Source organism: Panthera tigris, chromosome B2 (assembly GCF_018350195.1).
Source record: "Panthera tigris isolate Pti1 chromosome B2, P.tigris_Pti1_mat1.1, whole genome shotgun sequence".
NCBI classification, from domain to species: domain Eukaryota; kingdom Metazoa; phylum Chordata; class Mammalia; order Carnivora; family Felidae; genus Panthera; species Panthera tigris.
Genome location: NC_056664.1, coordinates 132914578 through 132930059, shown reverse-complemented (window position 1 = coordinate 132930059; position 15482 = coordinate 132914578). Strand labels below are relative to the sequence as shown.

Here is a 15482-nt window from a genome sequence, read left to right as displayed (position 1 = left end):
AAGAGGATGATCTTCAGGGACTCACAGCACCGCGCGGCCCTAGGTAACTGCAGGACGATTAACCGCTTATTCTTCCCAAACAGTGATCCTACAGCACACGAACCCTGAAATCCTATCGGACCCACCCCTAAACCCGCTTACGGCGATACCACCTTCTGAAGCCGAAAGTAAACCTGGTTCTGTGGTCTGGTGAAAGCGTAACTAAGTGAACGCGCCCTAGCTGCCTGGCGCTTGTTCTGACAACGCCAGCCCATCGGCTAGCCTGAGAATGACACGTTCAAAGAGTACTTTCAGGGGAACTCAAAGTATTTCAAGAGGAACAGGGAACCGAAAGGTAGAAGATCTCAGCATAAACAGAAGCTGGCATTCACCGGGTGTTTACTTTGGGCCGTGAAATTCTTGCGACGCCTGTAGGGGATACATACACTCGTCCAGGTTTCCAAACGAGAAAACAGGGCACAAATCGGCGAATCAACTTTCCCACCGATGCGGAGCTAACAGGTGGTAGAGCTGGATCTGAACCCAACGCCCGCGTCCAGCTTAACGGGGTCCCTCCCCTAAGCACGCCAGGCCAGCGCCTGGCTTTCCTGGCAGGGGGAGCCTCCTTTCTGGCTTTGTTCAAAGAGGATGATCTTCAGGGACTCCTAGCAAATACACGCCTCAAACTTTGGCCCCTTTCCCAGGGAGAAGGCTGGGGATGGGAGGGCGGTGCGGAACAAATGACAAGGAATCATCTCAGCAGTGGTTCTTGGTCAAGCTTATATGCAGTTAGAACAAAATTCCTCTTGAGGCGCCTGGGTGGCTCAGTGGGTTAAGCGTCTGACTTCGGCTCAGGCCGTGATCTTGAGGTGCATGGGTTCAAACCCTGCATCGGGCTCTGTGCTGACAGCTCAGAGCCTGGAGCCTGCTTCAGATCCTGTATCTCCCTCCTTCTCTCTCCCCTCCCCATTCACACTCCGTCTCTCTCTCCTCCAAAAATAAACATTAAAAAACAAAACAAAAAACAAACAAACAAAAACCACAACTTCTCTTTCTTGAGAGACTTCACTAGGCGTGCTGCTCCAATGGGCTGAGTTTTATCTCCTGGACTCAAGCTGCAGGTCTAAAGAACCATTACTTTTACCCTTCTAAAGAGAATTTTAATATGTCCCTATTTTACTATCATTTCAGTTTCAAACTCACTTTTAGTGAAATTAAGAGTAGTATATTTCTTCCTGTGCATTCCCACCCAGCCAAATAAAAAAGAAATTTATAGAAAGTATCCATAAAGGTCTGAATAATCATCTGAAGGCTTTAAGTATGCATTAAAAGACCAGAATCAATAAGTTATTTTTAACATAGTTCCATTTAGAAAGATTTAGAAAAGTGGCCATTATGCTGGCACAATGGAACACAGCACGGTATAAAGAATTGCGGGTATCTGTCCCAGGGATGCACCCTATAAATGCCCTCTGGCCCATTATTGGTGGGCAATGTTGCTCTTTTTCCTGATCATATTACAAGTCAAGTGAGTAAAACTCTTCTGTGGAAGAAATAAAGAGCTGAAGCACACATCCAACCAACCCGTGTTCAAGCCCAGCTAATAGCAACAAGCAGAACCATTTTCTAGCCCCAAATCCAAATTTATGTTGCCAATTAGCATTCTGTTAAGCTGAAACCCATATATTAAGAGTTAGGGGGAAAAAATGTCTCTAGGAAAAGAGATACAAAGAAAAAAAATAGGAACACCACTAACAGCAGCCAGTTTATTCAGAAATGTAAGCTATTTTTATGCTTGGAATCTTCCCTTTCTTAAATTTCCTTGTAAAACACAAGATAGGAGGGAAAAGATAGTATAAGGAAGTCAACCATTTTCATGGAAAAACCTTTACCTTACCTATAATGCCAACTCTAATTCTGTGGTATATGTGAATCTTCACGTAGTCTATTCATCCAATAAATATTCACTCAGAGTCAGCAAAATATGAAAATCATATGTTCTTATAATTGCTAGGAGTACTTAAAGGTGGGAGAAAATTTTGTAAATTCAACATGTATTGTCATAAAAAAGAAAGTCTTCCTTAGGGTTCAGATTTCCCCAAGTGAGGAAGCTAATGATATTGATTTATATTTTCTTCTAATACCTTTGAAATATAAAAATAAAACTTCTGATACATTTTAGCTTCTACACATTGCCTAGAAGTTCACCCTAGTAAAAGAAACATATTCAAAATAAACAGATTAAGATAGTCAACTGGGTGGCTCTGTTGGTTAAAGCATCTGCCTCTTGGTTTTGGCTCAGGTCGTCTCATGGTTCGTGGGTTTGAGTCCCTTGTAGGGCTCTGTGCTGACAGCATGGAGCCTGCTTGAGGTTCTTTCTCTCTCTCCCTGCCCCTTCTCCACCCTCTCTCTCTTTCTCTGTCTCTCAAAACAAATAAATACACTTAAAAAAAAAAAAAAGACAGCCAGGTTAAAAAAAAAAACCAATTAAAAAAAAAATCTGGTTCAACCCATACTATCAGACTCTAAAAAGGAGCATCAATATAGGACGTCCCTTGAACGAGGACAGATCAGTCTGTTCCTGAAGGGGCCGCCCCATGTGCATGGGCTCTGTTTTCCCACCACATTCTGTGTTAAGTGATTGAATTGTTAACCTTTTCTTTGGCCATAATGTAAATCAAGCCATTTAGCACAGGAACCATTAAACAAGTCACTTTGTAGAATGCTGTCTCCTGGCTTTCCGCACATTATCTTTTAGAAAGTTCTAGTTTAGACTAAGGCTGTGGCCATCCCTCCTTTCAAAATATCAGACCCAAATCCTCTGGCTTGATGTTAGGCAGGTGAAATGACTCTGAAAAACCTAAGTAAAGCCTGTCTGGCAGTAAGGGACAAGTTTAGTTTGTAATTTTTAGGAAGCCCCCAAAAGATTTAATGGTCTTGCATTATATGTGAACCAAAACATCTCATACTATGGGGATATTTTAGTTGCGACCTTAAAAGTCCTCAATCACTTAAAATAGTATTTTGTAAAATGTGGAAGAACCGACCGCCTGACGTTGTCTCCGCTGCCCAAACTCTGGAGCTCGGTTTCAACCACACGGCTCTCCCGTGCCTGAAGCCAGGTCAGCCTCGAAATCTATCCAAAGCCAGAATGAAAGGCTATAAAGAGACGCACACATGGATGGAAGGTGTTATTATACCTCAGCTGTAACATTACACCACTCTTTGCACAAATACTTCCCAACTCAATTTCCCCCAGTGTAGATCAATTCTAAACCGATGGCTTGCTTTACCAAATAACTCACTTCACCCAACGTTTCACTACACTTGCTTCACCCTAGTCAAGAAGCTCCAGATACAGAAAGATAATTCCAGGCTTTTTCTGGAACACATGTTGTATCAAGAGAAACCAACAAAAGGGACGAAAATAAATGTCTGCAATGGACTCTAGGAGCTCTCGTGCCTCACTGTCCCCGTTGTTGCTTTAGTTTTTCCTCGACATCATGTATTTTTTAAAATAACTTAAATAGCATCATAATTAAACAATTGACAATCTGACGTTTCTTGGAAAGACGTTTTACCGCAAATGTTTTCATCAATATGTAAGAACCAAATATAGATCACCAACGCTTACCTACCGATTTGTAGAAACACAAAAATTGTGATTTACTAAAACTTGTGCCTTGAGTAAAAAGCTATAAACCCCAGGAGGATGAAGAGCATGATTTCCTTGAACGTCGTCTTAACCGGAAGGTAAATTGAACCTCAAGGCATAAAGTTGAAGGCTTAAAATGAGAACTCTTAACCTTCCCCTCACGAAAGGAAATAAAATTTATCAAAATAAAATAAATTAAAATAAATGTCCAGATATTTAACAGGGAGTCAAGTTAAGTACTCAACCAGCAACTTTTTTTTTTTTTTTAAACTCTAACACTCACAACAGAAGTTTGTTATTAATGAAAAACAGCAGAGAACACATTCTCCTCTGGCAAAGAGAAAGCTATTTTTCACTTCCCCTGGTAACTATCTTTAGTACTTTACATTCTTGGAAACCAGGAATGTGAATATGGATTTATTGTGGAGCAACACTCAATTATCTCATGTCAGTTACGGGGGTGGGGAAGCCTATGAAATCAATGCAAATGAAATCCTAAAGCACGGCAGGCATCAATATAGGCATTGAGGTCGGGTGACAAAGGGCTTATGATCCCTGAAACTTTCATGGCCTGGACATTCCCGACTATGGCCAGTGGGCTATTTACATCTCAGTATGGAAAAGAATCAATGGAAAACTGAAAAGCCTTCGCCCTTGCACAAAAGATAATCAAAGCGCCTAAACCACCGCGGCTCGAGCAGGACCCAGTGGGAATTATCTGAAATTAATTACTCTGCTCTCAGGCGAACGTAGCATAATTGAGGAGGACTATTTTGGAAGGAGTTTCTTGCTGAGTCTCCATAAAAACACAGGACGTGGGGGAAGAGGGGCGAGTGTCACCTACATTAAGATTGCAATCAAGTTCAAGCAAACTTTAAACAAGTGGTGGTCAGCTGTAGGAACGAACAGGGTGACTGAAAATGGGTGTGGGCTGTTTGCACAAAGCTAGCTAGCAAAATACACGGGGTAAATAACAGCACTTCAGAAAACTCCATGGCTGCTGAATGGCCTGTCTCCACCTACCTCTGAGCAAAAAGTCACTCTAGAGCTTCTGGAAGACTGTACTAGAAATGGAGGGTGCACATGGTATTTCTGGCCCTCCATCCAAACAGAACAGGCTGGATTTATTTTTTGAGTCATCTACGAAGAAGCAGTTTGCTAAGATGCGAATAATGTAAGTGCGTACATGACGTCTCAGGTCTGTGTGAGCACATGTGGGGGGTGATTTTTACCTCTACGCCGTGGGGTAGACTCCGTTGGGGCAGGGCCTCGTTTCTCCCGCTTCTCTACCTTTGTAACCTGAATATCTAACCCTAAGCCTGGTATACAGCAAGCGCTTGGCAAGATGTCTCCTAAACTAACAAAGAAACGCTCAAGACAACGAATGTCCATCTTCTAAGACGAACCCATTTTATTCCGACAATGTATACTAAGATGTTGGTTCTGATGTACCCGCTGAAGGGGATCCAAACAAAACAATGCCTAATAACGCTTTCCTAGCCGCTCGTTCAGGACCACTATAGTACTTGGTTTATATTAACTTTTTCCTAAACGAGACGAGCCTCCCTCCTTGCGGTCCAAGTGTGGGAGGTTTTCTATAGTCCTGCCTTTCCGACTGGATCATCTTATAACCTTCCCCCCTTGACTCAGATGCTGTTAATCAGGGCAGTACGCAGGGAGCCTGATACTAAAGGACCCACTATGGACAACTGGGTCTTTGTGTTCTCCCCAAATTGGGTTTGAATCACATCAGTCCTGAGTTACTGTATTTATTCTTCATGATTCTTTGGGTTCATGATTTACACTTGTATCATGCTGGTCTTTAGGACTAGGGGATAGGAGACCCAAAAAGGCACCCTGAAATCCACAAACACAGTTCTTTTGATCACTTCACAGTCCCAGGACACAATGCTGGCCAGCATACGATACGTTTATTACTACAAACGCTAACTTCTCAGTCTCTTTCACACAAAAGCAAACCAAGCAGGGCTTTCAAATTAATAATCCTCTGGGGGCTTGTTTTGTGTTTTGTTTTTTTTGGTATGTTTTTTTAGCTGAAATGGAAATCTGGTGCTTGACTCAGGAAATCGGAGACAAGAAGGTAGCACGAGGCTTGTATTTACCTCTGATAAGCCATCATTTGCTGCTTAGATGCAAAGAAGCCGTAAAGACGGAGTCTGTGGTTATAGGACGTGAAACATGCTCTTAAGGCAGCCAGGAAAGATGAACGCTTAAATGCAACTTTGTTCACTAGTATTTCTCAAACACAAACACACCATATGAACTGGACACTGAGTCAGACACTCGCTGGAGACACAAAGATAACATAGCGTGTCTTTCAAGGAGCTCAAGATTCCCAAGGAGGTTAGAATGTGTCCAGTGAATTTTGATACTCCAGGATAATGGTCAGGTTTCAGGTATGAAGCTAGTTTAACAAAAGCACAGAGTGGGAAGCAATAAAATATACTTAAGGAGACTAAAGGAGGTTTCAGAGAGACTGAAGTTGGACTTTACTTTGAAGGACGCACAGATTTTTACCTGGGAAAATCTCAAGGAAGGTATTTTAGATAGAGGCAATTGCACGAGTTAAAGCGGAGTGTGTGAGGGGCGCGTGGGTGGCTCACTCGGTTGAGCATCTGACTTCAGCTCAGGTCATGATCTCGCAGTCGGTGAGTTCGAGCCCCGCGTCAGGCTCTGTGCTGACAGCTCGGAGCCTGGAGCCTGCTTTGGATTCTGTGTCTCCCTCTCTCTCTCTGCCCCTCCCCAACTTGTGCGCGCTCTCTCTCTCTCTCAAAAATAAAAAGCATTAAAAAAAAAATTTTTTTTAAATACCATGAATAATAAAAGTCATCCAAATAAAAGAAGTAAAACTGTCTCCATTCACAAATGACATGATCTCATATGGAGAAACTCTCAAGATTCCATCACACAAAAACTGTTAAAGATAATGAATAAATTCTGTGGGGCACCTGAGTGGCTAAGTTGGTTAAGTGTCCAACTCTTGGTTTTGGCTCATATCATGATCTGACTGCGCAGAGCCTGCTTGGGATTCTCTATCTCCCTCTCTCTCTGTCCCTCCCCTGCTTGCTTTCTCTCTAAAAAACAGGTGAGTAAACTTTAATAAACAAACAAACCAATTCCACAAAGTTGCAGGCCACAAAATCAACATGTGAAAATCAGTTTTGTTTTTATACGCTAGCAATGAACAATGTGAAAAAGAAAATAAGGAAACAATTTGACTTACGATAGCATCAAAAAAATGATAAAATACTTAAAAATAAACTTAAGGCAAGACATATACACTGAAAATTATAAAACATTGCTGAAAGAAATGAAAGAAGACAAATAAATGCAAAGATATCCTGTGTACATGGGTTGGAAAAACTTCATGTTAAGATGACAATACCATCCAGATCAAGCTACAGACCCAGCGCAATCCCCGTCAAAATCTCATGGCATCAAAAAAAAAACAAAAAACAAAAAAAATCAAACAAACAAAAACAAAACAAAAATGAATCTCACAGCATCTGTTGCAGAAACAGAAAAACCCATCCTAAAATTCACAAGAAATCTCAAGGGAGCTGAGCAGCCAAAACAATCTGAAAAAGAAGAACCAAGCTGGAGGCCTTGCACTTCTTGATTCCAAAACTTACTACAAAGCAACACTAATCAAAACAGTAGGATACCTACAAAGGACAGACATGTAAACCAACGGAATAAAATCAGAGAGCCCAGAAATAAACCCCAGCATACGGTCGATTAATTTTTTAAAAGGACGCCAAGACCATTTAATGAGGAAAGAACAGTCTTTTCAACAAATGGTTCTGGGAAAACTGGGTTATCTATCTACAAAAGAATGAAGTTGGACCCATATGTTACATCATATATAAACATTAACTTTAAATGGGCCAAAGACCTAAACTTAAGAGCTGAAACTATAAAACTCTTAAAAGAAAATGGGAGAGGATGTGTGGGTGGCTCGGTCGATTAAGCATCCTACTCTTGGTTTCAGCTCAAGTCACGATCCCAGGGTCGTGGGATCGAGCTCCGCATCGGGCTTCATGCTGGGTGTGGACACTGTCAAGACAGTGAAAAAGGCAACCACAAAATGAAAGAAACTATCTACACATCGTGCTTCTGACGAGAGATTAATAGCCAGAATATGCAAAGAACGCCTGTAATTCAACAGCCAACAATAAAACAACCCAATTCAAGAATGAGCAAAGAACTTGAATAGACATTTCTTTAAGGAATATATATATATACCTTCTCATTACCATTTTATACCCTTTAGGATAGCTATTAACAAAAAAGGGGGAAATTACAAGTGTTGGTGAGAGAAGTACAGAGCTGAAACTTTCACACATTGCTGTCAGAAATATATAATGATTCAACCACTGTGGAAAACAGTAGAGTGGTTCCTTACAAAAGTAAACATATAATTAACATGTGATCTAGAAATTTTACTCCAAGAGACGCACTGAAAAGAAGTGAAAGCAAGGACTCAGATATTTGTATACCGATGTTCACAGCACCATTTTTCACAACAGCCAAAAGGTAGAACACCCAAGTGTCAATCAGCAGATAAATGGATAAACAAAATGCGGTCTATCTATATGGTGGCATATTATTTATCCTTAGAAAAGGAATGAACTTCTGGCATGGGCCGCAAGGTGGATGAACCTTGAAAACATTATGCTACATGCAATAAACCCGACACGGAAGGACAAAGACTGCGATCCCATGTACATAAAGGACCTAGAATAGTCAAATTTCATAGGGATAAAAAGTAGAGTGGTGGTTTCCCAAAATGAGGGAAAGGGAGTTACTGTTTAATGACTATGGAATTTCTGTTTTGGATGATGAAAAAGTTCTGGAAGTAGATTTTGGTGATGATTGCACAGCATTCGTGCTTAATGCCACTTAACTGAATATTAATCGAACTGAAAGTGCTTAGAAGATTAAATGTTAAGTTACACAGAATTTACAACTAAAAAACAGAGCATGACTAGCACTGTTTGGACTGCAGGTAAGTCTATCAAGCAAAGAAAACTGAGTAATGTGTCAGAAGAGACACTTATCTTCAGATCTGGGTGGGACCTGGTAGATGCAGAAAGAAGTCCCAAGGCAGAAACTGCCTAAGATCTACTGTCTGGTAGAAGTGGTCGAGATGCTCAAAGAGACAGCAAACTTACGTTGCAGTTTGACGAGCCATCGAACGTCGGGTAGGAACCGTCTGGCCAGTCGGCAGGGTCCAAGGCCGCTGACTGCCGGTGCTGGGCCTCATACTCTTTGAGCTACAACAAGAGAAAATGAAAGACTGAAATGAAAATAACGGCCAGGGCTGTCTACCAAGCAGCAGAGAGAATGTTCTGGGCACCTTCTTCATGCCACTGCTGGGGTCTCAGTGCCGGCCAAAGACGAGGTTCTCGAAACTGAGAGGGAAACGGGCGGCCTGCCCTGTGATTTTTCATCTACACCAACCTGACGGGCACAACGGACTCTTTGTATCCCGTGTTCTAAAAACAACCTTGATTTTCACTCCAAGGTCCTCCAGCATCAACACTGATCTTTCTCAGTTCAATTGTAAGTTCAAAAACAGAAATTGTCTGTAGGGTGGCCTCTGAATTACTTCTCTTTGTAGAAGACACAATGGGGTAGACTATGGACATTTTGATAAGACACAGGTGGAAGCCGGAAATGGACATTCTAAAATCACTTGCTTTTCTTGTTCTAGACTGCTTCAAGTTACCAGTTACATGTTATCACCTAACAAACATTATGGGCTTTATTGGAGAACCTTGTGGATGAGAGGAAAATAACCAACTATCTAGAATATGTTCAGAGACTAATCTAAAGTTTGAGTTTAGACACTAGGTTTCTACTTTCTGAAATAGAAAGACAAGTGAGATATTATAAGAAATTGGCAAATTTTAAGGCAACAGAATTCGATGAAAGGTCTTTTAGAATGGCAAATGTGAGAAGTTCCAAGTGTGTTTTCATAAAACATGTAGAAATTTAACTCTGCAACAAAATACACTGAAGTTGCCATTGTATTAAAATTCTATTATAAAGTAGTTTTTAGATACAAATTTAAGACACTGATTAAATCAGTTCCATAAATCAAGACACCAGAAAACCAGAAATGAATGATCTGACCTAATAGCCCAGGAGATGGTCTTCAACCTACAGGAGCTACACAGATATAGCAAAGTCATCATGTTGACAATATCCCTCGAGGGAAAAGCAACTTTCTGAAGTATCACTCCTACCAGGAAATTCTTTTCTGTGCATACTTGTGACGGGAGACAGACTGGGGAAGGCAGATCATAGTGATTAATTGGCTGCAGAACCAATCGGGAACCCCTGGGCCAATTACGTAACTCCTCCGTGCCTCAGCTTGAAAATGAGGATGACGGAAAACTATCTCACGAAACAACTACCACAATCGCTTAATACAACAAAACTCTTAGCACACCGAAAGCATGCAACAGACTCAGTATGAGCATAGTATTATCACCACCCTTGTGGTTTCAGATCAAAGAGAACTCAAAGTTCACATCAACTCCAAGAGTTTGTTTGCTCTTTGCTAATATCATTTTAATACATTTTAGTACATTTAATATCATTTTAGCACATTAGGGGCATTATTTTTACTCTAATCTTTATAGTACATTTATGTAGGAGAATGCTCTTTCCTGGGGCTCCTGGGTGGCTCAGTCGGTTAAGTGTCCAACTTCGGCTGAGGTCATGATCTCACCGTTTGTGGTTCAAGCCCCACATCGGGCTCTGTGCTAACAGCTCAGAGCCTGGAGCCTGCTTCAGATTCTGTGTCTCCCTCTCTCTCTGCCCCTCCCCCACATTACAAAAAATTAAAAAATAAAATTCTACGTTTTAGAGTTATAAAACAGGATCTCTAAAAAGAATTTGAAGTGCGTTTTACAAGGGGAAAACCTAACCTGATTTTATATACATATATATATATATATATATATATATATATATATACACACACATACATATAACTACTCTTTTACATTCCACTTTGCTCCCAAAGAAGCTCTGACTTAAATATAACTTCATGGAAGAAAGACAATTGATGATTTCATTTGAGAACTTAGATCTTTTAAAGCAAATGTACAGTTTTAAAACAATGACAGAAGTATGTGTGTGCACGTGTATGTGTGTGTGTGTGCACGTGCATGTGTGTCTGTCTCAGGAGGAAATACTCCTTTCACATCCTATTTTCTTAAGTCCCATAGTTTGCTCATACTTGAAGTCTAGGACATGATTCCTAGAGGGATGGCCATCTTTAGTAGGTTAATGCTTACTCTATTTTTAAAACCTTTGAGGAGATACTAAAATGTCCCATTTCTACAAGAAAAGAACATTTATATTATATCTAATCTAAATCCCCTCCAGCTGCAATTTAACTTCATTTCCTTTTATTCTGTCCTCAGTAGAGATTAAAACAAAATAAAACAAAACACTCTTCAGTACATCCTGGAGAGATGTTGTTTAATCATCCTTCATATACTTGGAGACAGTGATTAAGTTCTTTTCTGCTTCTTCTTGGAGATAGATCTTTACCATTTTTCACCCATGGGATCTATTTTAAAAACCCCACAATCATTTTGTTGTTTTCCTATGGATTCTCTCCATAAGCCTCTGTAGTTGTCCAGATCTCTGTGACTGATCACAGTTGCTGCTGCAAGGAAATAATTTAATAATATATATAGGTTCCCAGTTTATAAGTGTGAGCTCTGGTATACCAGATGCCCAGACTCTGTTGACAAAACTGTTCATCACTTCCCCAGTTACTGTGGATTTGGGCTCACATCGACACCCTATAATTCTCTCTGGAGAACTCTCCGTGGTCGACAGGATTCATTTCCCAGAGGTATCTAGAAGGCTGCCTCCTCCTCCCCAATCAGCTTTAAGCCTCTCTTTCTCTGGCAGGACAACTTTACAAGGCAATTCACCTTCCAGGGCTCCCTACTCCCTAGGGGATGGTTCTGAAGCTAGATTTCTCCTAAAATCGCATCTCTGTCCAGATTTTTCCTCTGGCTCTTCTGCTACCTTCCCTCACTCAGCGGCAGTCAAGTCAGCAACAAACATTGAGCCCCCCCCCCTTTTTTTTTAATAAACCCCAAAGACTTTATTTAGGACTTTCACACAGATACGACCTTATGGAACCAGCCACATGTTTTCCAGATAGATAAATATGTAATATTTAGTAACTGGATCAAGTTACATGAGTAGTCTTTTGTATTGATAATTATATTTTAGGAAATATGATTATTAAATCATGGTTACAGGTCTCCCTCAATTTCCTATAGATAGTGCTTCCAGGTAAAATGTCAAAGGACATATTTTCCTACGACATAGCTCCATCATGCTGAGCATTACTGTTCCAAAGCAAGAGAGTTCTCTTCTAGCCAAAACTTTAGAACAGAGTTTATTCCCTACCCACCCATCCTCACACACCACAAAAAGTACCCGATAAATGAATAGCCTGTGGATTCCAAGTATCTCAGAACTATCCCAAGATGTGAACACCTTGAACTTACTTACCAAGAGTTACATATGCTTTTAAAATTAGCACCTGGGGGGCACCTTGGTGGCTCAGTTGGTTAAGTGTCCAACTTCGGCCCAGGTCATGATCTTACAATTTATGGGTTTGAGCCCTGCATTGGGCTCTGTGCTGATGGCTCAGAGCCTGGAGCCTGCTTCCGATTCTGTGTCTCCCTCTCTCTCTGTCCCTCCCCCACTCACACTCTGTCTCTCTCCCCTTCAAAAAAATATATATTTTTTAAAAAATTAGCACCTGGAAGTTGTATTATATAGAATATGCTAATTACCTAGACCCCTCCCAATTTTTTTTTACTAATAAGCTTGACTTCTCTAAAGCATATGTAGTAAGTATCCACCACAAAACTATTAGAAAATGTTTGAAGTGCTGTTAGATTTGATGGAAGTATTCAGTTAACAAAATATAAAAACCCTAAGTCAAGCCACTGTCTGTTTAAATTACACATTCAAAAAAATACAGAGTTGTTTCACAAAGGTCATTCTCTTCAAATGCTGCTTTGCGGCTTACAGTGGTGTTTCACATATTAATTCCTTGTAGCCTTTTTCATTTTGATCTCAGTTGGTATCGACAACTGGGATTTTCAGGTGTGCGAATCATGGCTGTGTATAAAACATCCATCAATGAGATCAAATTCATATAAACGAAGCATAACGGACCAACCTGTCTTTGACATTACACAAAATGCTCCCAATACAAGGATGTACCGGGGGATACTCCCAGCTCCACAAACAGCTCACAGGCAAATTTCTCTCCTGATCCTGGGTCGTCCCCTCAGGGGTAACATTTAGACGTTCTACCCACGGGTCTTAAGGTGTCTGATTGACAGTGAGAGAAACCTACACCCGATGTCCTGAAGGACCATTCTCATCGAGAGGTTCAAGTCAAAGGGTTTTCTTTTAATACCACGACCAAGTAAATTTAGCTCCTTGACCTGGTCATTAAAGAGGCAGATCCTTTCCACAGACTATTATCTGCTCTAAATAACGTCTTGCTTCAAGTGTGCTGTCTCTGGCCAATGCAGCAGCCCATCCAGGCACTAGTAGCTGAAGACGTATGCTGCCCTATCGAGGGCGGGCCAAAGGGCTTCCCTGCTACTTCATCGTCTGGCAAAGGACACCCATCTTAGCGTGCAGAATCTCGTAAAGTTTGGAGAACGTCATCGGTTTTGTTCTTCACCAAAACCTGTGCTTCTGGATCGCCTTACAGAAAATGTTTTTGACCTCTTGATGGAGCTCTGCCCCGAGAGTCGGCAAGGCTGCCCACCTGGGAACAGACGGACGGCACGGCTAAATTCTCCACCCGGATGCACACACCGCCGTGTCACCTTCGCGTGGCGTTAACTTCTGATTTCCTTTCCTGTAAACAGTGGCTAGCTGGTAAAATGATCGGCTCGGACAGAGCTTCGAATTAACTTTTCTCTCCACCTTTGAAAATATTCCTTTGTTGCTTTTCAAACTAGAGACATGTGCCACCTAGTCTACGGGCCTCCCACCCTGAACGCACCCGATCTCGCCTGATCTCGGAAGCCAAGCAGGGTCAGGCCTGATTATTACTTGCATGGGAGAAATGTGCTACCTAAAACTGACCATGTTAAGGCCGCTTTTTAGAAAGTTTTTATTTATTTTGAGAGAGAGAGAGAGAGACAGAGTGCACGCGTGTGCGCACACATGAGCGGGGGAGGAGCAGAGAGAGAATCCCAAGCAGGCTCCACTGTCCGCGTGGAACCTGACATGGGACTCGAACCCCCGAACCGTGAGATCATGACCTGAGCCGGAATCAAGAATCAGAACCTCAACCAACTGAGCCACCCAGGCGGCCCAAGGCCACTTTTAATATTTTCTTCTGCCCCAGGAAAACTGGATTAGGTACATCCCATGCAACTCCCTTTCCAAACATAGGTGTGGCCAGACGACTGTAGACATCGTCTGCATTCTGATCTTCATTTTTATGATTAAAAGGGCAAGGCAGGCGGCATTTCTCCCCAGAAGTAAACATCTCGCCTGTCGCGGTAAAACTAAATGCAGGTTCGTGTTTCTCACATGTATCTTCTAGGCATCCAGTTGGATATTTCCCCAAATGCCATGCCATGCTCAAGGAACGGAACTGGAAAGAAAATACACAGAGGACTCTGTGTTTCCGCTGGCAGCTGGGCCAGGTGGCCAGAGGGGTGGTGGAGGAGGGAGACCGGGCTGAGTGTGAAAGGGGATCTGCAGCAAGGACAAGGGGTTGGCACCTGTCATCTGTTCCATCGCTGGCCCAGCACTACTTTGGTCCACCAGGGACACTGCAGGCCGAGGTCACCTCCAGTTTTTCGAGTCGACGGAGCAAGAGAAGTCAGCAGATGGGCGTCTGAAGGTGGCCTTGGCCTTCAGGCCTCCTGCTACACCCAGTCCCACCTCCCATTCCTTTCAAGTGCTTTTTTTCCCCCCCATAATTGTCTCAGCAATAAATTAAACCTTTTTTTTTTTTTCTTTTAAACTGTTGAGGTTTAGAGTCAGGTACACTAAACTAAATTGAGGGTTCCTGTCACAGTTTCAAGGTTTCAGGTCTTTAAGATTCTACTTCGTGATCTAGTCTTAACACATTAAATGGTTCCTTGGTGACTTAAAAGTTTTCGTTTGTTTCTAAACCTGCCGAATTTATCACTGCCTACACAGCACCAAACCAGCTGATCAAAGTGGAAACCCAAGAGTCCATCAGTCAGTTGGTTTGGCAACAACCAAGTAGGAAATCTCTTAATAACTGTGACCTCAGTAACAAATGCTACCTCAGTCCCCTAAGGGTTAATTAGGTTCTTTTAGTGCTCTATTTAACTCTGAGCAAAAAGTGGGTGCCACACTAAACTGTAATTAATATCTACTTAGAAATAAAAGGAAGCAAAAGTTTAAAGTAGACCTAAAGCTTAACTTTTAGGTTATTCAAAGTCTTGTTTGTGATAGTCTCTTACGGAACCGACGTTTGCAATGGTTGTCCTATATTAAATTTTACTCGGCTTTTTATTTACTAATTTTTTGTCCTTATTATGTTCTTATCAATCTTTTGATGAGGCTTGGGAATTTTGCAATGGCATTCAGAGAGTCATTTTCCTCGTTAAAGTGGTCCACAACAGCTCAAAAATATTTGCCATTCATTTACTCATGTAGTCGCTGAAGATGGAAATCAAAACTTACAACATGGAATGCTTGCATTAAGTAAAGAGAGTGGAATCAGTATTTTATCCGATGACATAGGTACCTGATGACCGCCACCAAAGTT

At 41.6% G+C, this 15482-nt stretch overlaps 1 protein-coding gene across 4 annotated transcripts in view; it reads right to left on the bottom strand.

The window, feature by feature from the left end:
- SASH1 (SAM and SH3 domain containing 1) overlaps positions 1-15482 on the bottom strand; it is a 315795-nt gene that overhangs the window by 63629 nt on the left and 236684 nt on the right. For all 4 annotated transcript variants that reach the window (XM_042987289.1, XM_042987288.1, XM_042987291.1 and 1 more), the window contains one exon: positions 8830-8931. In XM_042987289.1, the coding sequence (XP_042843223.1) occupies positions 8830-8931 (102 nt within the window). The remainder of the gene's footprint in view (positions 1-8829; positions 8932-15482) is intronic.